Source organism: Prorops nasuta, unplaced genomic scaffold, assembly GCF_024137725.1.
Source record: "Prorops nasuta isolate Cenicafe-Biocafe unplaced genomic scaffold, Cenicafe_Pnas_1.2 PNAS00320, whole genome shotgun sequence".
Classification (NCBI taxonomy): domain Eukaryota; kingdom Metazoa; phylum Arthropoda; class Insecta; order Hymenoptera; family Bethylidae; genus Prorops; species Prorops nasuta.
In genome coordinates this window covers 14,946-35,826 of record NW_027117116.1, presented here as the reverse complement: position 1 = coordinate 35,826, position 20,881 = coordinate 14,946, and the positions used below count along the sequence as shown (strand labels likewise).

General features: G+C 33.7%; 6 protein-coding genes and 2 long non-coding RNA genes across 15 annotated transcripts; 4 read left to right on the top strand and 4 right to left on the bottom strand.

Moving 5' to 3' along the window:
• Window positions 1–25: 25 nt before the first annotated feature.
• On the bottom strand, window positions 26–742 carry LOC136785401 (protein flightless-1-like; the record flags this gene model as incomplete). Its single annotated transcript, XM_066746427.1, has 3 exons — window positions 504–742; window positions 304–414; window positions 26–230 (listed from the first exon to the last, which is right to left on the bottom strand). Coding segments are annotated over exons 1-3 (379 nt in total), but the record flags the coding sequence as incomplete, so codon positions are not given.
• Window positions 743–959: 217 nt separating this feature from the next.
• On the top strand, window positions 960–2,148 carry LOC136785407 (apoptosis regulatory protein Siva-like). The gene is made up of 5 exons (XM_066746442.1): window positions 960–1,181; window positions 1,291–1,421; window positions 1,536–1,729; window positions 1,785–1,936; window positions 2,010–2,148. The coding sequence occupies exons 2-5, from the start codon at window positions 1,304–1,306 to the stop codon at window positions 2,062–2,064; spliced, it is 519 nt and encodes a 172-aa protein (XP_066602539.1). The 5' UTR covers window positions 960–1,181; window positions 1,291–1,303; the 3' UTR covers window positions 2,065–2,148.
• A 1,257-nt stretch (window positions 2,149–3,405) lies between these two features.
• LOC136785403 (copper-transporting ATPase 1-like) lies at window positions 3,406–13,213 on the bottom strand. Of its 6 annotated transcripts, none has more exons than XM_066746430.1 (15): window positions 13,090–13,213; window positions 12,846–13,020; window positions 12,562–12,643; window positions 12,421–12,475; window positions 8,178–8,599; window positions 7,791–8,083; window positions 7,489–7,710; window positions 6,989–7,408; window positions 6,671–6,904; window positions 5,735–6,587; window positions 4,932–5,527; window positions 4,664–4,867; window positions 4,350–4,570; window positions 4,124–4,282; window positions 3,406–3,544 (listed from the first exon to the last, which is right to left on the bottom strand). In XM_066746430.1, the coding sequence occupies exons 3-15, from the start codon at window positions 12,635–12,637 to the stop codon at window positions 3,412–3,414; spliced, it is 3,888 nt and encodes a 1,295-aa protein (XP_066602527.1). In that variant the 5' UTR covers window positions 12,638–12,643; window positions 12,846–13,020; window positions 13,090–13,213; the 3' UTR covers window positions 3,406–3,411. The 6 variants fall into 6 exon arrangements, with proteins under 6 accessions (XP_066602527.1, XP_066602528.1, XP_066602530.1 ...); XM_066746431.1 differs by having other exon boundaries at window positions 12,846–13,016; window positions 13,090–13,208; XM_066746434.1 differs by lacking the exon at window positions 3,406–3,544 and having other exon boundaries at window positions 3,826–4,282.
• Window positions 11,136–12,402, top strand: LOC136785408 (uncharacterized). The gene is made up of 4 exons (XR_010824644.1): window positions 11,136–11,261; window positions 11,403–11,470; window positions 11,680–11,752; window positions 12,004–12,402. It is a non-coding gene; the product is annotated as an uncharacterized lncRNA (long non-coding RNA).
• Window positions 13,214–13,298: 85 nt separating the features above from the next.
• Window positions 13,299–15,945, top strand: LOC136785405 (GDP-Man:Man(3)GlcNAc(2)-PP-Dol alpha-1,2-mannosyltransferase-like). 3 transcript variants are annotated; one of them, XM_066746439.1, is made up of 8 exons: window positions 13,299–13,513; window positions 13,585–13,815; window positions 13,917–14,149; window positions 14,220–14,437; window positions 14,507–14,782; window positions 14,849–15,108; window positions 15,195–15,329; window positions 15,829–15,945. In XM_066746439.1, exons 1-8 carry the CDS (start codon window positions 13,494–13,496, stop codon window positions 15,836–15,838), a joined length of 1,383 nt encoding a protein of 460 aa, XP_066602536.1. In that variant the 5' UTR covers window positions 13,299–13,493; the 3' UTR covers window positions 15,839–15,945. The 3 variants fall into 3 exon arrangements, with proteins under 3 accessions (XP_066602536.1, XP_066602535.1, XP_066602537.1); XM_066746438.1 differs by lacking the exon at window positions 15,829–15,945 and adding an exon at window positions 15,400–15,614 and having other exon boundaries at window positions 13,304–13,513; XM_066746440.1 differs by lacking the exons at window positions 13,299–13,513; window positions 15,829–15,945 and adding an exon at window positions 15,400–15,614 and having other exon boundaries at window positions 13,634–13,819.
• Window positions 15,458–17,285, bottom strand: LOC136785406 (RNA 3'-terminal phosphate cyclase-like). The gene is made up of 6 exons (XM_066746441.1): window positions 17,104–17,285; window positions 16,551–16,990; window positions 16,347–16,488; window positions 16,125–16,261; window positions 15,896–16,043; window positions 15,458–15,806 (listed from the first exon to the last, which is right to left on the bottom strand). The coding sequence occupies exons 1-6, from the start codon at window positions 17,221–17,223 to the stop codon at window positions 15,588–15,590; spliced, it is 1,206 nt and encodes a 401-aa protein (XP_066602538.1). The 5' UTR covers window positions 17,224–17,285; the 3' UTR covers window positions 15,458–15,587.
• Window positions 16,134–17,709, top strand: LOC136785409 (uncharacterized). Its single transcript, XR_010824645.1, has 4 exons — window positions 16,134–16,269; window positions 16,361–16,594; window positions 17,292–17,483; window positions 17,571–17,709. It is a non-coding gene; the product is annotated as an uncharacterized lncRNA (long non-coding RNA).
• On the bottom strand, window positions 17,534–20,855 carry LOC136785404 (hydroxypyruvate reductase-like). The gene is made up of 7 exons (XM_066746436.1): window positions 20,702–20,855; window positions 20,289–20,431; window positions 19,588–19,739; window positions 19,107–19,459; window positions 18,810–19,028; window positions 18,291–18,731; window positions 17,534–17,903 (listed from the first exon to the last, which is right to left on the bottom strand). Exons 2-7 carry the CDS (start codon window positions 20,421–20,423, stop codon window positions 17,656–17,658), a joined length of 1,548 nt encoding a protein of 515 aa, XP_066602533.1. The 5' UTR covers window positions 20,424–20,431; window positions 20,702–20,855; the 3' UTR covers window positions 17,534–17,655.
• Between the last annotated feature and the right edge of the window lie 26 nt (window positions 20,856–20,881).

Genomic DNA, 20,881 nt, shown 5'->3' with positions numbered 1-20,881 from the left:
CTTAAATTAAGATTTAATAAGGAACGGGCTTTTTCTAAACCTTCAGGTACTTCCTTTAAATTATTATGGCTTAGATCTAATGTAGTCAGCTCTTCTAAATGAAATAATTCTGCTGGAATACCACTAGATTTGATATTATTGTGCCTTATGTTCAATGTTCTTAAGCAGGTCAACTCTGTTAATTCTCCGTAAAGTCTCTCTAGTTTATTTTTGACCAGAGACAAATGTTCCTGAAATAAACAGATATAATTATTTTCAGTCAAATATCTGAATTAAACAATTCTGATAAGAAGAAAGTCTTACTAGCTTTAATAATTTTCCCATCTCTTCAGGGATTTCAGTTAAGCTAGTTTTATCAAGTTTCAACCATTGTATTCCAGTCATAAGACGCACTGACTCAGGAAACTTTCCATTCTAAAAGTATTTTTAATTAGTTACTAAAAAACATGAAATTCTATTCAGTATCAATAATTTTATAATATTGTAAAAAAATATATAATTACACTAAAGTCATTGCAGCTAAAATCTACACCTCTCACAAAAGGCAAAACACCTGTATTTGCCATGTTTGAAACAATTTGCCTTTATAATTATTAAAAGCAAGATTACAATTAAATTAACTCAAAGGTAAATAAGTACACAAAAGAGATTTGATTCGATCACATCCATTATTGTGTCACATTATTTATAAGATAGGTTATTTTCATCGTTTGGAGTTCACGTTAACACCACCAATACCATTACAACAACCACTCCAATAATAGATCACAAATAGATGCCGGCTACGTTCCGTTATTGACTGCATACATGCTGAAGAAGCGTAGCCGCAGTACCTCTGCGCATACATAGAAAGTATAATTTATGTCACGTTTAATGTAGAATTTATACATGCGTAGCGTAATACGGAATGGATCCATCAATCCATGCAAAATTTAAAGCCGGTAGGTGCAGGTAGTACTAGGTGACTTAAAAATGATCGGTTTCCCTGCCCTTTCCGTTCTGCTCAAATAAGGACCCGAATTTATAAACTAAATTTAAGCTTAGCACGGTCTTAGCTAATATTTATTATCTCACTTTAACAACCTTCAATGGCTTCAATACAGTACAACCACAACTAAGCTTACGAGTATTCGTCGTCTTCGTCTTCAGGAAGAAACTGCTAAACTGAAATTCGAGCCAAGGTCTCTTTATCTAAAATTTATCTTTACTAACCTCTACCGGCTCTATCTACAGCCCAACCCAAACATTAATTATATAGTGAAATTTGGACATTTTTCCTTTTTAATTTAGTTATTTTTCTACAATGACAAAACGTCCTTGTCCTTTTGAAGCTGATTTACTACCTCAGTGCAAAATACACGTTGAGCAAAAACATGTAAATAACGGCGTTAGCAGAGATCTGCACATGAATAGTGTGTACGGTAAGAAACTTATCTTTTACTGTGTTTGCCTTTACTTTTAAACAGCTATTTTTCACGTTTAAAGTAACATTCAATATTATTATTCTTAATTTGTGTGTGTTTCTATCTTTTTAGATAAAACACTAAGATTATTAAAAGAAGGCTCGAAAAAATATTCGCAAATAATGAATGTCTGTGAAGAATTATGTACCTTAGAGAAAAGTTCTTCAGAAGAAGAAAGCCCTATTGTGCAAAAATCACGTCCTCGCATTAAACAAACAATTTTAAGTGACAATATGAAGTTAATAAGAGTCGAAGAGAAAGGCATTGTAAGCATTATCATTGATTTCTTTAAAATCTTTTATTAATTTACTTTCATTACAGAATTCAAATATTGATATATGTGACAGTTGCTGCCTCTTCAATAGTGTCTTTGCAAATAAATGTTTCTACTGTGATAAAACTATGTGCTCTTACTGTTTGGCTTCTTGCAACAAATGTCATGAACTTTTTTGTCATGATTGTAGTCTACCTATGTAAGTATAAACCCAATTGAAACTCAATTTCTTATGATAACCAACTAATTGTTATTCTCCAAACTTTCTTTAGATATGACATGACAGATAAAACGGACAGTATGGTATGCCTTGGCTGTTATAAATAAATTAAAAATATATATCACATTAATACCTCTTGTTTAAATTTATTAATAAGTTTTTTTATAATTATTTTTTTCAATAAATATTTATTTTTATAATTATAATAATTTCATAAATCATTTAAAACTTAACCTATCTTTACCAATTTTTACTTTATTGATTTATTATATGTTAATTAATTTCAAATATTTTTATGCAAAAATAAAGTGACTGATATAATTCGTTTGGTCTTGTAACATTTACATTTTATAAAAATATCTGTCCATGTGCTGGCTCTTCTTATACTGATATACTAAATATAAAATTATTTAATATATGGCTGTTTATTGAAATCTTTATACAGGGTGTCCTATTTTCAAAAACACTGAACTTCAAAGATTTTTTATCGAAGTTGTTTCCAACAAAAGTTTTTTCACTATAAGAGATACAAAAGGTAATATCATTAGATTAACCTTGAACAATCGTTTATACATATGTTACATGAAAGTCATATTGAATTTTTGAAATGTAATTACTTGTTGTCTATTGCATAACTTTTAGTTTATCTACAGAGGTTTAAAGAAAAACTATTCATTTTTCATTTTATCTAAACGTTTAATAAATATTTTGATTTGAAACTATAAGTGAGAGGTTATTTATATTTATGCATAGTAACTGCATATATTATTTCAGTAGAACCTACATCTATCAAGAGACACGATAGTGTCTCGACGGTAACTTTCATATAAAAGTAGATAAAGACATGTCTATACCGCCGTCGAACTACTTCTTTTATATAGCTAGTTTGGCCCGTCCTAATTTCCTAACCGACTTATCTCCGTGAATAATCCATTGTCATGATTTAAGTAAAGCTTTTTTTAAAATAGTTTTGAACAAGCTTTCATTTGAGCCCATGAACATAAGATATTATGTATCAAAATGAAATAACTGGTGAATGGCTGGATGAAAAGGTAAATTAATATAGTATTTTGGAAAATTCTTAAAATAAGCTACAAGAGTATAATAATAAAAAATTGGCAGTTTCGTTCCAAAAATTCAAGATGACCTTCATGAATTCATATAAATTTTCAAGGTTACACTAACATCATCATCTCTTTCTCTTACATCACCATTTGTGTCAAACAACTTTTATAAGAAACAATTTTCTTTATAATTTTTTTTGCCTAGATACTTGATATTCGAAAGTTAAATTTTCATCCTGTACACATATAGTGTGATGGAATTTTGAAATAGAGTATATTACAAATATCTTTGCTTAAAAAAATAATACAAACTAATGTACAAGTAAAAAAATTATTATAAAAAATACTATTTTGCCTATGTAGCGGTGTGTACCGCATTCACCAATTTTTTTAAATGTACGTTAAATCTGTACAATTTTTCATTTTTTCTTTATATTTGGAAAAACCAATGGTTAAGTCAATATCTTCTGTTTCATCTCCAAGAAGACATCCTTCAACTTCTTCTTTTGATCTTCCAAAAAATCTGTGAATTAATGAAACAACAGGAAGGTATTTGTAGTACTTTGTGACACTTTATATTATGGAAAATTTATAATGTTACATGAAAGGCGCAAAAAGCAGTGTTAGTTGCTTTTGAAAATATTCGAAAATTTAATGTTAAAAATATCCAAGAGAGCAGTGTTTACATTTTCATTGAACTGACATTTAATTATACATAAACTTTCTCTCTTTATAATGTCTTGTTGAAAGAACAAAATAATTTTTCATATATACAAATATGCAAAATAAACAATACGCTTAGCATAATATAAAGATAATTTATTTCCAAAAATATAATATTATATATGATAACAAGTTATGAGTGTTATGAAAATTCATCTTATCTAGATAAATTAAATAAACCCCCTCCTCCATAACGACGAACACCAGAGTATATAAATATGTACATGCACTTTGATTTAAATAGAAAAGCTTCATAGGTATTTTTGTTAAAAATCAGAAATATTTAGTATATATAAGTCAAATGTTCATTCCAGTTTAAGCGTTAGTGTTCTTGCATTGTAGCATTAATTTAGGATTATCGGCACATGCATGACTGTACCTGGATATTGTAGAGGTGGAGCAAGCCTGTTGATTTTGTAAACTACTCAATTCATCCAAACCGCGGTGAAGAGACACTGTATCTAGGTCGGAAGTACGAGCTCGCGTCTCTGAAAGATACTCGGATGTTTCTAGGATAGCCCTTGTTGGTTTTTTAAATCTGTTCGAAACGAAATTATATATAATGAGGGAGATCTAAGCATACTGTACGACAATTTATCACTTACAACTTTAGCATTAAAGAACTTCCTACAACAGAGACAGAACTAAGTGCCATAGCTGCCGATGACATCCACGGTTGCAGGATCAAGCCATACGAGACAAATACCCCTGCAGCGATGGGTATACCCAATAAATTATAGACACTTGCAAATAAAAAATTAAGTCTTATTCTGCAAACAGTACTCTTGGATAGGTATAAACACGCAATGACGTCCAATAGATCATTCTGTTTAAACACAAAATATTGTTACGATTTAAGCAAGTCATGTTGAAAGAAGAATGATAATAATTATTACATATACTAAATGTCAAAACTAACTCTCATTAGAATAACATCGGCAGCCTCAACGGCAACATCAGTGCCAGAAGCAATAGCTATACCAACATCAGATTGAGCAAGGGCAGGACTATCGTTGATTCCATCACCTATCATAGCAACTCTTAAACCTTGATCTTGAAGCCGTTGAATTTTTGCCACTTTATGGGAAGGCAAGACTTCGGCAAAAACTTTCGTTATACCAACCTGTATGGGATACAATTAATATCAACGCTCTTTAAAAGTAAAAGGTTAATTTATAAAAAATTACCTGGCGGGCAATTGAAGCAGCAGTTTTTCTATTATCACCGGTTAATAAAATTACTTCCAGACCCATTTTTTTAAGTGTGTAAACTACAAGATGCGCTTCAGGTTTCACCGTATCTGCGACACTGATCATCGCGATCAAAATATTATTCGCTGACACTAAAACTGCTGTGCGCCCTAACTCTTCCTCTTTCATCATTCTCGAGTCAACTTCTTCCGCTATGTTTATAGCATTTCTTCGCATCCACTCTCTATTACCAATACAAACTTCATAGGTATCACCAAACAATGGGGCTCGATCACCTTCAACATTAGGTTCTAAAAGTTGTTGCAAATGCAAATTTTCTTTCCCTTGTTCGGATCCAGAGATGTTCACAATATCCACAGGCACATTGTTCAGATTGATTGATCCCGAAGATGATTGATGCGTGTGTACATGATTTATGTAGTTTTTAATCTTTTCACTTTTAGAGGCCTCCGATAAAGCAGTATCCACACGAGTTATTTTGCATTTTAGACCGCATCCAGTTACTGATTGAAAATTGCTACATTGAGCATTAACCTCCGATTTAATTGTCTCCGTCGCATACTGTATTATAGCTGTAAGAGATAGTTACATTATAATAGTATTATCACTACTTAAACCTACAAAAATATAGTTATAGTGTGATTTCTGTCAATTATCATTTTAAGGGATTTTAAGATACACAAGTAAAAAATATCTACAACAATTCCATACAAATATTACAGTACAAAATACGAAGGCTGAATAAAAGAAACCACGAAATTAATTCTTTTTGCCCATACCTGAGGCTATGGGGTGCTCGCTATTAGTCTCTGCAGTTCTCGCAATAATCAGCAGTTTCACTATTGAGCAAATCCTTTCATTAACAAACATGCTAATTCTGGTTACTGTTGGTGAACCATAAGTCAATGTGCCTGTTTTGTCAAAAACCATACATTTCACTTTGTGAGCGTTCTCCAAAGGTCCCGCACCTTTGATCAATATCCCGTTTAACGCTCCAACTCCAGTACCAACCATTACTGCGGTAGGTGTAGCTAGCCCTAGCGCACATGGACAGGCGATTGCTAGTACCGATAGAGCACATCGAAATGCGTATTGCAAAATACTATCTCCTTGACTCATTCCGTGCTTTGATATTGACAAACTGTTCACACTTGTGTATCCAATAATTATCCATGATATCAAAGTTATAACTGAAACCACTATTACAAACGGAATGAAATAACCAGCTATGCTATCTGCCAAATGCTGTATCGGGGCTTTGCTTGTTTGAGCTTCTTCGACTAGCCGAACAATCTGCGCCAATGTTGTATGCTCGCCTGTATGTGTTGCAACGATTATTAATAAGCCACTTTGATTGATCGAGCCACCGATAACAATAGAATCTATTTTTTTTGGCACAGGCATACTCTCTCCAGTTATTAAGCTTTCATCGCACATTGATTGTCCAAATAAAACTCTACCGTCAACAGGAATTTTAGCACCAGGCAGAACTTTCAACGCATCACCTCGTTGAACCAAATCGATACTTATCACGCGTTCGGATAGAATCTCTTTGTTATTTCCTAACGTTAATAAAGTAGCATCCGTCGCCTTAAGAGATAGCAGTTTGGATAAAGCTTCCGATGTCTTTCCCTTTTTATTAAAGTACAAAATAAACGATATATTTTATAATTATGAGATAAAAGCAAATGGATTAATATTTGAATTCACATTACCTTTGCAACGTGCTCTAACCATCTCCCTAGGCTAATGAAAACCAACAGCATGGGTGGTGTGTCAAAAAATGTTTGAGGACTAAAGTTATCTTGCTTTACCATTGCAGTGATAAGTACAATGATTGAATAAATGTAAGATATTAGGGCTGTCATAGAAATCAAAACATCCATATTCGTCGTATGATGCTTCAGGGCCTTGTACGCTTGAACGAAGAAATGCCAGCCGCCGAAAAACTAGGGTATATTCAATAAAGATATACTACATTGATAGATTTTCTACAAATAGATGCGTTACTAAAGTACATTGTACATACGTACCAAAACAGGTGTGGAAAAAATGAACATCAATAAGTTCTCCCAAGAAAGCCCTGGTACGATGCAGCACATATCTTGGTGTGTCTTATTGTCAATAGACATTACTAGCATAAAGTATGTCATAGCTATCATACATGGAAGCCCAAAAATTAAAGACATGAAAAAGGCTGTTCTCCATTTTTTAATGTCTTCCCTATGCTCCAAATAGTCCCTGCCATCCTTGTCTTTATTACTTATCGTAACAGCAGAGAAGCCTAATTTGTTAATAGTATCGACAATATCTCTGATACCAATTTTATCCGTATCGTATTTGAATTTTCCTCGCTGTATCGCAAGGGACACCATGGCATGATGAATTCCAGGCAATTTCTTAACGGTTGATTCTATTTTATTTACGCAAGATGCACAAGTCATTCCTGTGATCTAATTTAAATCAATAATGGCCAATTTTTCACAATTAATGTGTAACGTTTTATACGTCAAATACAGGTACCAATACTCACTTTTAATTCAATCTCAGTTTCTCCATATCCTGATTCCTCGATTACAGTAGTAGGAAATCCAAGCTCTGATATACTGGTAGCGATATCGACAGGACTTATTTTATCCGGACTGTACACAATTTCTGCTTTAGCAGCCATTAATCCAATCAGGATGTTCTGAACACCATACAATTTTTTACAATGTTTTTCAATCGCAGCAACGCACGATGCACAAGTCATACCCTATAAAATATGTTAAAGAATTGTTACACTGATATACGTTAAGTCTGAGAAACAAATTGCTTATATATTGTCATTTTTACTTTAACGTGTAAGAAACATTTTTGTATTTTTTGATAGTTGTTTTTGTCATCAGCTCTACATTTTTCAATCGACGCATCAGAGTTAGATATTTTATTCGATTCAAGCAATTTTACAGAGCTTGAAACAGGTTTTCCATTTATTTCCTTAATAAAATTTGTGAAGCCTAATTCCTGAATATGTGCCTCTATTATGTTTGGAGTAACGTCACCGTTGTCGCTGTAACAAATCTTGGCTTCTTTCGACTCTAAATTTATATCCACCTCTTTTACACCTGGCTTTTCCAAGAGAGCACCTAGAAAAGTAAATAAACTCATATGAGAGAACGTGTATGATTACAAAATAGCAATTTGAGTTTGTATTATTTATAAATATTAATATACAATTACCAGTAATTTTCTTAACACATGACATGCATTTCATTCCATCTATGTGTATAATGCATACGTTATTAACAAACATATTGGGAAGATGTGATTTTTCAACCTTATCTTGGTTGTACGTAATATCTAAAGAAGTCGTAAAGCCCATATTGGCAATGGCTTGTAACACTTGGTCTGGCTGAATCTCGCTCGGTTTAAATTTCACATAACCAGCCTTTTCACTCAGTTCCACTCTAATATCCAGAATGCCTGGGACAGCACCTATGGTGTTTTGAATATTGTTGACGCATTTTTGGCACCGCATCCCATTAATCTCAACTCTGATCATGATTGTATCGATTGTAGAATTACTCGTGTCTTTAGATCTGGGTACTTGAACCATATAAGTTGTTTTCTCATACTCCCCTTCGTCCTCGTCGTCACCGTCCCTATTTTTGAATAAACAGAACAAATTTACATTAATCAACAGTACAATGTATATCAAATATAGAAATAAATTTCCTAACTACATTTTCCTCATGTCTATCAAAAGACATTATTATAATCCTGTACAGTAAATTTGTATACCGCAACCTCAAAATATAACAGCATTATCGTGCAATAGTATTAGAAACGAGGACAAGAGAACGATTAATTTCTAAATGTTTGCAAATTTTTACAATTGAGAAAAAGGGGGTGATAAGCATGACAAAGGAGTGTCCTATTAATTATAATAATAGAAGAAACGAATCGAATCGATATCGAGATTCAAAACAGGCACTAATTCATTGACTAATAAAAAAATTTCAGTTCAACACACTGTTATAATGCTACGAAATGCTCTTACGTATAAGATCCCCAGTCATATTGTAAATCGCTATAGTGTGTCCCTATACTATTATCTCGCTCGTCTCATAGATAAGGCATTGATCATTGATGGTTGAGAGAATTTCGAAACAAAGAATTCTAAATAAAGGAATGTACAGCATTTGAGCTTACCATAAAACATCCATTGTCCCATAATTTCTTTTAATAGGACGCTTAGCTTCATGATTTTTTTTCGTCTCATTCATCATAGCGAGTTATCGATGACTCTACTGGTTTTGTATATTTTACGAAAGAACACGTGAAATCGTCACTCTGATAGGAGGCGTGCAATTGCTTACGAAAAATATCAAACATGGAGCTAAATTGATATTAATATCTCTCATTGAGGATTAACGCGAGAACCTACGCGTTACCACGCGGTAAAACCTTTCTTTCTCGAAATAACTTCTCGTACTAAGGTCTTATCGATTCATCATTGCCGTCTTATTAAAATCCCATATCTTTATACATAGTTCTTGAATAAAGCGATAACAAAAATTGTTTATTGATACGCGCGCGTATATCTTTATCTATATTATTATTATACTGCAGTAGTAACAAAATTACAGCTTACTGTTTTTCAAAAAGGAAAAGAGATTTTCTATTTAAATCAGTTATTTAAACGCTGTGTTCAATTATTCTTAAAAAACATTTACAATTTTGATTTGGTGACCGATTTAATAGGTGGTTTGTATTGTATTAAAGGGTAGTAAATACTTGTGCGTGGCAAAACAGAATTTTCTATGTAACAATTGTTTTATTAAGGTACTTTATGTATATTATATATAATAAACAAAAAAATGCTATAAATTAAATACTATTTTGCGAAGCTCCAATAATTACTATTTCTTTGCTTTCCTCTCGTTATCATGCACAAACCCCTCCAATAATCGTAAAGTGTCGCGCACAGATTTCGATATTTTAATTTATTATACACGTGCAGGCCGATTCAATGATTCCGGAACAGCGACACGGTTGGATGCACTACTGCTATAAATTAGAATTTATGTGTCACGTAAACTGTGCATTTGTGCCCATCCATGCGCGCGTGTAAATTTTTCGCTTAATTTGAAAACTCCCAGAAAATACCCCAATTGGCCAAGAAATTTATTAATGCTACTTTAAATATTTTAAGTCGTCTGTGAAATTGGCAAATATCCTTTGTAAAATGATAAAACTGCTAAAGAATTAAGTTCTTTGTAGAGTTTCTTATTTTAAAAATTTAATTATTTGCTACGAGATAATTACTGGATTTTATCGCACAATAACAAATTGGTTAATTTAATTATATGAGATTTAAATTAATATGCAAAGGTGAGACGAAGATCGACTTACCTCCGAGCTGAGTTGAGTAGTAACTTATATTTCCAAACTTTACGCACGTTAAACATTATTGTATTATCGTTTCACAAAGATTTGAATAAATTTTGTTTTGATCAATTGATATTCGCTCTGTTTATATGAGAAACTAATTTTCTCTGAGGTAGGGAAGAAAATAAATAATGTTTTCAAAACAAGACACATAAAAAATATTATATACACCATTAATAACTATTGAGATTTGTACTGTGAAAGAGTAACGCTTCGAGAGCTTCTCTGCCACGAAATATGTACACCTGTTGATACATTAGCACCACTGTTTGCCAAACTTACTTTCATTATGTGTATCGTATAAGCCTACACTGACAGGAAAATGAGAACCAAACAAATTCTTCATTATTTTCTCAAGTCTTGTTAAGTATATTAATAAATTTTTTACTGTATCGCATTATCAATTATTGTATAATAATATATATAAACACCGTACGATTGATCATTTTTATTAATTAACATATATTTGAATGTTCCGGAACTCTTGTTACCGTTAAAAATGAGCTTTTACGACTGGAAAAAAAAAAATTATCGTAAGTTATCGCAAGCTACAAAGCAATTACGGAGCCTTGAAATGATACCGGAATCACTTAAATAATTTACTTGTCATTCAAATTTAGCAAATACAGATAGAGTAAAAATGTAGTTTGATTTTTATCTTCATCTAGATAAAAAAACCCGTAAACACATTCAGTCAAATCATACCGTATTTAGTTTATGGAAACTAATTACACTATTTATTATTAGGCCGCTAACCTAGATAGTATAATGCAACCAACGTATATAACGAAGATTATTCAACGATTTGTTATTTAATCAGCATTCTCGAAAAAAGAAGAAATACTTGTGTCATAATAAAAGTTACCGCGCCAAGTATGTATAACATATAACAATGTTTACTGAGAGCCACACTTAGTATGTTTTTCCATGAAGCGATACTGAGTTGAAGTATCTCGGTACAAAAGAGAAAGGATCAACGGACGAGAACGCGTTAAAATTTGATCTCTCTTACAGATCCGGATTAAGTGGTTTTCAAGATGAATTTTCTCGTCCAGAATTGCACATTAAACACGAAGCACAAAGTAAGTCAGAGATAAGTTTCAAGCAGATGGAAATGTTTGGAACGTTCAGAGATAACATTTTCAACGTTTTCTTCCGTCTTAACACTTTTATCCTCCCTTCTACCATCATTCGATAAAGAATGATATAGACTCGCAATTAGAAAATCTTTCTCACACAATTTGCCAATAAATGTGGTGTAATCCAACAAAATTAATCATATTATTCACAGCTGTTAATTAATCTTCGAGGATACTTCCGCCCGCACCGCGATCATCAGACTCAACGCAGGCTTTAATGATAACGTATGTAGAAAATAATACATATAATAATGATAAACTGCAGACAATCTGTTTCTGTATCTTACTCAGATAAAAACCAAATTCGGGCTACCAGCAATGTTGTTTTTTCCAATTTAATATTGAATGTATCATAATTTTCTGTACTCCAGACTTTGTTTCTTGTTACGTATAATTTTTGAGTCCTATTCTAACTCAACCTTCCACATACTGCTATAATTTCTAACACTTTTATTCTTATTGCATGTATAAACCAGTCTAAAGACTGAATAAGCAACAGGAAGTACAACTGGACTCGGCAATCAAGTCTACTGTACAGAGTATATATATACTTAATGATAAATATATGCTAGTTGATTAACTAAACCAAACATAGACTAACTTGTATAGACTTTTCTTTCAAAATTAGAAATAAATACATCTTATTGGTTAAATACCTTAGTTATCTTTCTTTTAGGAGCAAAATCGATGCAGGTCAATGTACTCTGTTATTTTAATATATAGAATATTATAATGAAAAGAATAAAAAATATTTTATAATTTCCTTTTGATGAAGGTTAATGCAAATAACTAGATTTGATAATATAAAATGAATTAACTTTTGTAACTATTTTACATCTTCTGTTTTTATATTTCCTAAAGTATTATAACGTACAGTTTAAGAAATTACTTACACTTGTTTTATGGGAGGCATGTTGCTAGTTCTTGGCAAGTCAAACTCATTATTTTCTGTAAGGATATAGTTATAGAATTTATCATGAGTAATCAATTATGTGGTTATATTAAATATAAGATGTAAAAAAGACCATAAATACCTGTCACATTTGTCTTTGGTGTAATATCCATCTGATTTATGCCATTCTCAGTCTTCCCTCTAGTAGCTATGTCCATTTTTACCTAAAATCATAATGAAATTACATCTTGCTCTTGGTATATATTTAATCTTTATACAAATTCACTAGTTCAAAATTATTAGAGCAAATCATTGATACTCTATTTTTATATATACAATCTTAGAATTAATATATTAACTTATTGTAATCTTAACCTATAAATGTAATTCGTTACAGTATCACTAATTCACAGCTAAAAATATTACCTTTTACATAAATATTTGATACTATCTGTCATATCGACTTTCACATATGATTAAACTGTAATACTGATAACTCAAACATGAAATTTATTCAAGTAATTCCTTTTTATACGTATTATGACACTGGCACATTGTTTAAATGTTAAGGAAAATATTTTCATTTTCAATGAAATTCTAACTACAAAGAGAAAATTAGTAGTACAAAAATATATTCATCACAACAAACAACAACGATCATACGATTTACCTATGCAGACTTATGAAATGAAAGTGCGAATGGAATGGAGTGAGTGAATTGGATTGAGATCGGATTGGAGTCTTCTGTCTTGGAGAGAGTCAGTAAAATTAGGTGAATGGACGGAGCCGACGACGGCGAGACTACGGGAGTGGTGGGACGGCGGCGGGTCAAGGGCCAGTGCGGCTGAGTGAGTGCTTTGCTCAGACTGACTCAGAGTTGCTGATTGCTGAGTGTTTGAGTCTGAGCGACACTGAGCGTCTATATGTAATCAGCTGTAAAGTAAACTAGTCATCAACTATTATCAGCTATCATCACTGTGCCTGCTTTGAACTCTTATTGTTTCTTTTGGCTAATTGGCTAGACTTATGCCTATTAATGACTGAACTATTGTAATTATAATATATGAAAAAAACATGTCTCTTTATTCATTTATGTAAGTACATATAAGCTTTGAGAGAATATCTATAAAGAAAAAATAAAAATTTGTTTTCTCCTAACTTTCAGATCAGGTATTTTCATATTATTCAAAGCAGCTTTATCGACAGTTGCTTGTATAATACTGCTTTTACTAGTTATTAGTTTAATTTTATTACTTTATTGTAAATATCTGTATTCCAAAAAACATAAAAATCAACAAAGAAGAATAACAACAGTTGGAATTTTTCATCCATATTGCAATGCTGGCGGAGGTGGTGAAAGAGTATTATGGGCTGTGGTTAAGGCATTACAAACAAAGCATGTATTATAATAATTTTCTGCATTAGAAAATATTTCTTACATTTTCTTTATCAGTTAATTTTAACTAATAATTAACTTTATGAATTGTCCTTATGCAGATATTCCAATATACACATAGCAATTTATACGGGTGATTTAGACGCGGATCCAATTTCCATCATTAATCGAGTAAAAAGAGTTTTTGGATTTGAGATTGATCCAAAGATTGAATTTATTTATTTACATAAGCGTAAATGGGTTGAGGCTTCTATGTATCCCTATTTCACTTTAATTGGACAAAGCTTAGGGTCAGTTTGGTTAGGAGTAGAAGCAATGAATAATTTACTTCCAGGTAAGGAATTATTGTCTTTATTACAAGATAATATAAAATTTATTATTAAAAACTGTATGTATACTTGCAGACATTTATCTAGACACAATGGGATATGCTTTCACTTATCCCTTATTCAAGTATATTGGAGGATGTAGAGTAGGATCTTACACTCATTATCCAACAATTTCTACTGATATGCTTCACCATGTTTATAAAAGAATAGCCTCTCATAACAATCGTCGTATCATTGCTAGAAATCCTTTTCTTTCTGCAGCAAAACTTTTGTATTATAAATTATTTGCAATGGTAATATATTATTAATAATCTTTTAATATGGCGATTAATAATGTTTGCTTAAATATATAATTCTTTCAGCTTTATGGTTGGACAGGTAGCACTGCTGAATTGATAATGGTTAACTCTACATGGACCGAGGAACATATCAATGCTATTTGGAAGTGTCCATTAAAGACTCATAAAATATATCCTCCCTGTGACATTCTGCATTTGGTAAATCTTCCTATTTTAAATAACGATAATAATATTAGAATCGTTTCGGTTTGTCAATTTAGACCAGAAAAAGGTCATCCTTTGATGTTAAGAGCTCTTTATGAACTGAGAACGTTGATGGATGAAGCAGCCTGGGAAAAGGTAGATTCTGACGAATAATAAGAATGCTACAGTATTTTGAAATCGTATTTTTATTATCGCCTATAGGTTCGATTAGTTTTTATCGGTTCTTGTCGAAATTCGGATGACGAATCGCTGGTAAAAGATATGCAAGATTTAGCTAAACACTTAGCTTTGGATGAAAATGTTGAATTCAAAATCAATTTACCATATTCGGAACTTATATCTGAAATGCAACAAGGAATGATAGGGATACATGCGATGTGGAACGAACATTTTGGAATTAGCGTAGTTGAATCGATGGCTGCTGGCCTTATTATGGTAGCTCACGATTCTGGTGGACCAAAGTATACATTCGTTCTATAACGAAACTTTTTACGCATATACTACACTTATAATTAAGTAAAATAATATTTGGCAAATTCTCTAATAGAGCTGACATTATCGAAACGAGAAACGACAGTCTGAATGGCTTCTTAGCTAAAGATGCAGAAGAGTATGCTCAAATAATACTTAAAATTATAAATATGACACCTGAAGAACGAAACGCTATTCAAATATCTGCCAGGTAAGTCTATCAGTTGTATGATAATTCATTAATAACTCAGTTTTCGACGCAATATAATTTTTTACCATAGGGCGTCCGTAGATAGATTCTCCTCTGAGCATTTTGAAGAGGAATTTATTAGAGCAATGGAACCATTCTTCAGACAAAAACAGGAATGATTGGTAGTCATAAATCGCTTAATTTTTTAAACAACTCTCCAGCTGATTAACATCCAAAATTGAAAGACTTATGACGCGAAATAAAACTTATTCTTTAAACTTACAAAGCAGAATTAATTTTATTGGTTCCTTTACATTCTAAATCATAATTAATCACCAAATTGTTTGAATCTCGCGTTTCAGCTAAATTGAATTTAAGTCCTTGATCAGCGAGCATTATTTCTGCTATTTTTATCGCTGTATCTGTATGTTGAGTCAATTCTTTATTATTTATTCGTATCTTCGAAACTCCGTCCGCCAGTGCCATCAAAATAATTAACTATAATGGTAAAATTTTACAGATTAATGTGAATACAATGTTCATCGATCGGTAAGCAAACTAAAAATATTGAAGAGAATACGATTTACCTGATCTTGCATGTGTTCATCGACACAAGCCCCTTTCGAAAGAGGCTCTAAAATTTGTTTAGCAGCTAAAATTCCGGGAGGCGATTTCTTCTCCATTCTAAGGCCGGAGCCACCGAAAACACATCCAGTAGTTGTTTCACAAACGATACTATCAAATACGATATATATACATATTTTAATTGATTTTGCGCATTTTAAACATGTTTTTAACTGGTAATTTCAAACTTACTTAATGCCGCTTTCATTTCCTACAGCCATACTTCTCTCTTCTTTATAAACTTCAATATTAATTGGAACATTAGTTTGTTCTTGTGCCAATGCACTAAGCAGAGTATTTTTACAATCTTCTTTCATTTTATATCCCTCCTATTAAGGTAAATATTACATATGTTAAACTCAAAAAAAAATTATTTATCTCATTTACTTAAATATATACTAATTGTATATATACATTAATATTAACAGAACCAGCTGTAAAGGCCCAGCCAGTTACAGCATTGGGTATTCCTGGATCTGTGAGAGTGATGGCCTTTAAAGATTTTATAGGTTTTATATGCAAGTGTACTTCACCGCCACCTTGAGGGTAATAGCCCCTGTGTTAAGGAATTAAGTTTAACAAATAATTATGAGAACACAAATTCACATAATGAATTACCTCTTTACGACTGTAAAATCAAAATCTGCTCCAAATTTATTAAGGTATGGCTTAAATACTTCTGTCAAATATTCTATATGAGGTCCCATAGATACATTTGTACCACCCTTTAAAATAAGAGTGACAGGCTCATTGCTTGGCATAAATAGAGCACAAGGTATTGCAACTTGAGCTAACAGGCTTATGCATCCAGCCGTTTGAGTATCGGCAGAAAAAATCTTTTCTTTCGAATTTAAGCTGCCAGGAATGAATGATAAGTAAGTCGAGCCAAGTAAAGAATAACTAACTTTCGCATTGCACATATCTCTCAAAAGTTCGACTCCTTTCAAATGCTGTGCCGCCAATCCTGGCTTAGGACGTTTTGCACGAATATTAGTGATTTTGACTGGAATTCCATAGATTACACTTAAGGAAAGTGCAATCCTTAGGACCTGACCACCCTATGACAGATACAATCAGTCTCAATAATTTTTAATGTACGTTATTAATTTATATCATCAACTATTTAATATTTCATAGTTTGAACATATAACTCTGTTGCAAGAATACTAACCCCTTCTCCTAAGCTTCCGTCAATTGTAACGGTGGACATTGTACTAGATTTTAGTATTTTAAGAAGATATAGAACTGACTTTGCTGATTGTTGCTTAATACCAGAAGATATTGCTATCATCCAGAATACTCGTTTAAGGGCCTTTAATTTAACTGTTTTTCTCTGCGATATATCTAATTTGGTTACAGGTTAAAACACAACCACAATATCAAAACAAAATAACAGGCAGCGCCGCACAACCGCAAAATTACGGAATTGTCAGAAACTACAGTAGAACAAATGGCGGGAAAACTTGAAATTTATTTAAAGATTATTTATGCTGTGAAAATAAAGATTGTCCACGCAATTAATGTAACAGTTTTTACTTCGAGAATACAAAGGTAGAGTATTTTACAATTACACTATGGTGGTATACATTCTTACAAATATGTACAAGAATAATATAATATAAAAAAATTTATGTACAGAGAGAAGCATTAATTAATGAAGCAGATGCTGTATGATTTACGTCGATAAAGATTAGGCTCGAGGGGCTCGAGTGAGCGAATGAGGTTAATAATGCTCGACAGCGTCAATTTGTACGTTGACTTTTTGATCAGTTTGAACAACTAACCAGTTACCACTAGCATGCAAGCTAATAATATTGCTTCCATTCGCGGAATATGTGCCAGCTACTTTAGGCAATTGCTCTTGTATTTTGGCTGCATGATATAGCGATATATAATCGCCCAAAACAACACCATCGTCGTACACACTATTGTCGATAGAGAGTAGAACCAGCCTGTCTCCGCGCACAGTTCCTGCACAAGTACATGAGAAATAAAAGATTAATGATTCGCTGGATAAAGCTGCTTTACTACACTACGAGTCAGTTTTTCCACCTGTCGGTAAAATTGATCTATTTGGTAAAAATTACAAACTGTAGTAAATTATATTTAGTGCGAGTCCGACCAAAACCTTCAAGGTAAAATTTTACCATGTAGGATTGTCAATTTTTCGAAAATTCGTATGCTGATTGACTAATTCACAGCAAATTAGCAATCCTACATGGTAAAATTTTACCTTACAGGTTTTGGTCGGACTCATCCTTAATCTCAAGCATTACCAAACGAATAAGTTTACTAAAGTATTTACCAATAGGTGGAAAAACCGTCTCTATGCAAGTGATCATAACCTATAGTTAGTACCTTTCAGTTGGCGCTGTCCCACTTGAATTAGGATCGCATCTTCCTTGCCTGTATCGACGTGAGGATCTTCCGCAAAGTTGATGCCAATTTCAGTGGCCAGTGTTGATGCATTGATCAGATTTAAGCCATTGTTAGTTTGCGTGGACAAAACTCCGACGAGCACAGCTGTATGCAGAAATTTCTTATTTGCCAGGGAACCACCGATGATTCGACTATGAACGGTTACACTCTTATGTCCCTTTAGGAAGCGACCGGCCAACTGTCCGAGTTTCTTCGACAACTCGATCCAGAGTGAATTTTCGGGGGACATAGCGGCAGCCATAGCCGGTGCGTTCACGATTCCATTAACTTGTGTGTATTCAGACGACTTTGCGGAGAGAGCTAAAAATTGTTGAGCTATCTCGGCAGCAACGCGCGTTTGAGCCTCGTCGGTGCTGGCTCCTGTAAAATGGACAATTGTTCTGTGAATAATTGTAATTGATTTATTGATGTATATATATACATATTAATAATACGTACCTAAGTGGGGAGTAGCGACAACTTTGGGATGTTTAATGAGTTCGATAGTGACAGGATTTTTCGGTGGCTCTTCGACAAACACGTCCAAGCCTGCACCACCACAATGACCAATATTTATGGAGTTGAGAAGGGCAGCCTCATCGACGATACCACCACGAGCAACGTTGACAATTTTCACGCCTCGCTTGCACTGCGCCAGCGTTTCGGCATTGATCAGATCTGTACGATAAATTTTACCAGTTTCAGCACGTGCATATTATTATACTTGCAAAAATCCAAAATCTTATGAGATTTTACTTTTAGTCTGTGGTATGAGAGGTGTGTGCACAGTAATGTAATCCGCTACCGGCCATATTTCGTGCAATTCCCTCTTCTCCACGTCGAGTTCGAGAGCAACTTCTTCGGTGAGGAGAGGATCGAACGCAACAATTTTCATGCCGTACGACTGCATTCTCGTTGCAACCTCTCGTCCGATTCTGCCGAATCCAAGAACCCCCAGGGTCTTTCCATAAAGTTCTGAACCAGAGTACAGCTTCCGGTCCCATCTACCCTCCTTCAAGGACTGCACTGCTTGGGCAACGTTTCTAGCCAGAGATGAGATCAGGGCGCAAGTTAACTCGCACGCACTGATACTATTTCCCCCGGGTGTACTGAGATACACAAAATTAAAATTAATTTAAAAAAACTCGAACGTACACGGAATATCTAAAGGATATCCTAGCTACGTCAATAGGACGTTCCCAGGATATTCGTGCCATTAGAGGCTCCAACAACTTACTTCAGCACCAGGATTCCCGAACGAGTGGCAGCTTTTAAGTCAATGTTGTCCACTCCAGTACCAGCACGGCCAATTACCCGTAAATTAGGTACAGCTGCGATAACATCAGCGGTCACTTTTGTTTCCGATCGAACTATCAGTGCATCGTGTTTCTACAATTGTCATCTCAATGTTAGTTAAACCCAAATGCACATGCATATAATATATATATATATATATATATAACACTGTACCAAACGTATAATGCGAGAAATTAATCGTGTGTGATTCAGCTACAGTGTAGTATAAAATTTTTGCTGAGTAAGTACAGAGTGAAGCTAGCCGAACCACACACGTATCAATTTCCCCTAATGTACTAATATAATGATGGGCGTAGGAGAACACGTGGAATTCTATGTACAATGTAACTCGTACATACAAACACATACAGAGAATGTACTGTAGTTAACCGTAATTTTGTCACTTGAATGGTCAAGGAGGGGGGGGGGGGAGGGGGGAGCTGGTCGAACCGGATACAATGCTATATACAAACTGAAACAACCGGCTTGACTCGATCAGCTTGAATTGACTTGAAACTTGAAACAGCAACCAAACAGAATCCATACGTTACAATCAAACGTTTCAAATGGAACTTTGGAAAATCTAGCGATAGAGTTATAACCGCGTATAACAGTTTCTAATCATTTATCGTTGCTGGTTACCTGAAGCTCTTCGATAAGTTCGTCCTTGGTCAATTTGTACCTTAGCTTCACTGGAATACCGTGGCTGGAAAGCAGTTGGCCACAGGACTCGTCCACCGGATCGCTTATAAGAACGCTTTGAATGTTGATCGACATATTTTCCCCTTTAATTACAAAGAAGCGATAAATTAGCCTAACGAACTATCTAAATTATACTTCGGTTTCTACTCGTAAAATTTCTTTAATCCTTTTATGTATTTTCACACTGGAAGAAAGTTGTCGCTTCTTGAAAGTAAAACACGTGGCACGAGGAAAGCAGAGTTGCTATAAATAGCATCGACGAGTAGTAAATACCGTTGAATACAGGACTGGAGTCCGTGTAAAGGGAATTTATATATAAATATACGTTATGAGAGAGAAAACACATGGTGTACCTTGTGCAGGTATTTCGTGGGTTTACTCGTGCGAGGAGGGTCGCCCGTTGACAAGCAACTGTAAAGTTTCTGGGTAAACTGTTCCATCAGTCGCTAGGGGCCTATCTTCTTATACCGGAATCCCCACTATGTCGATAAGAATGTGATCTGATCCGAGTAGAGGAATACACACTCTCTCGG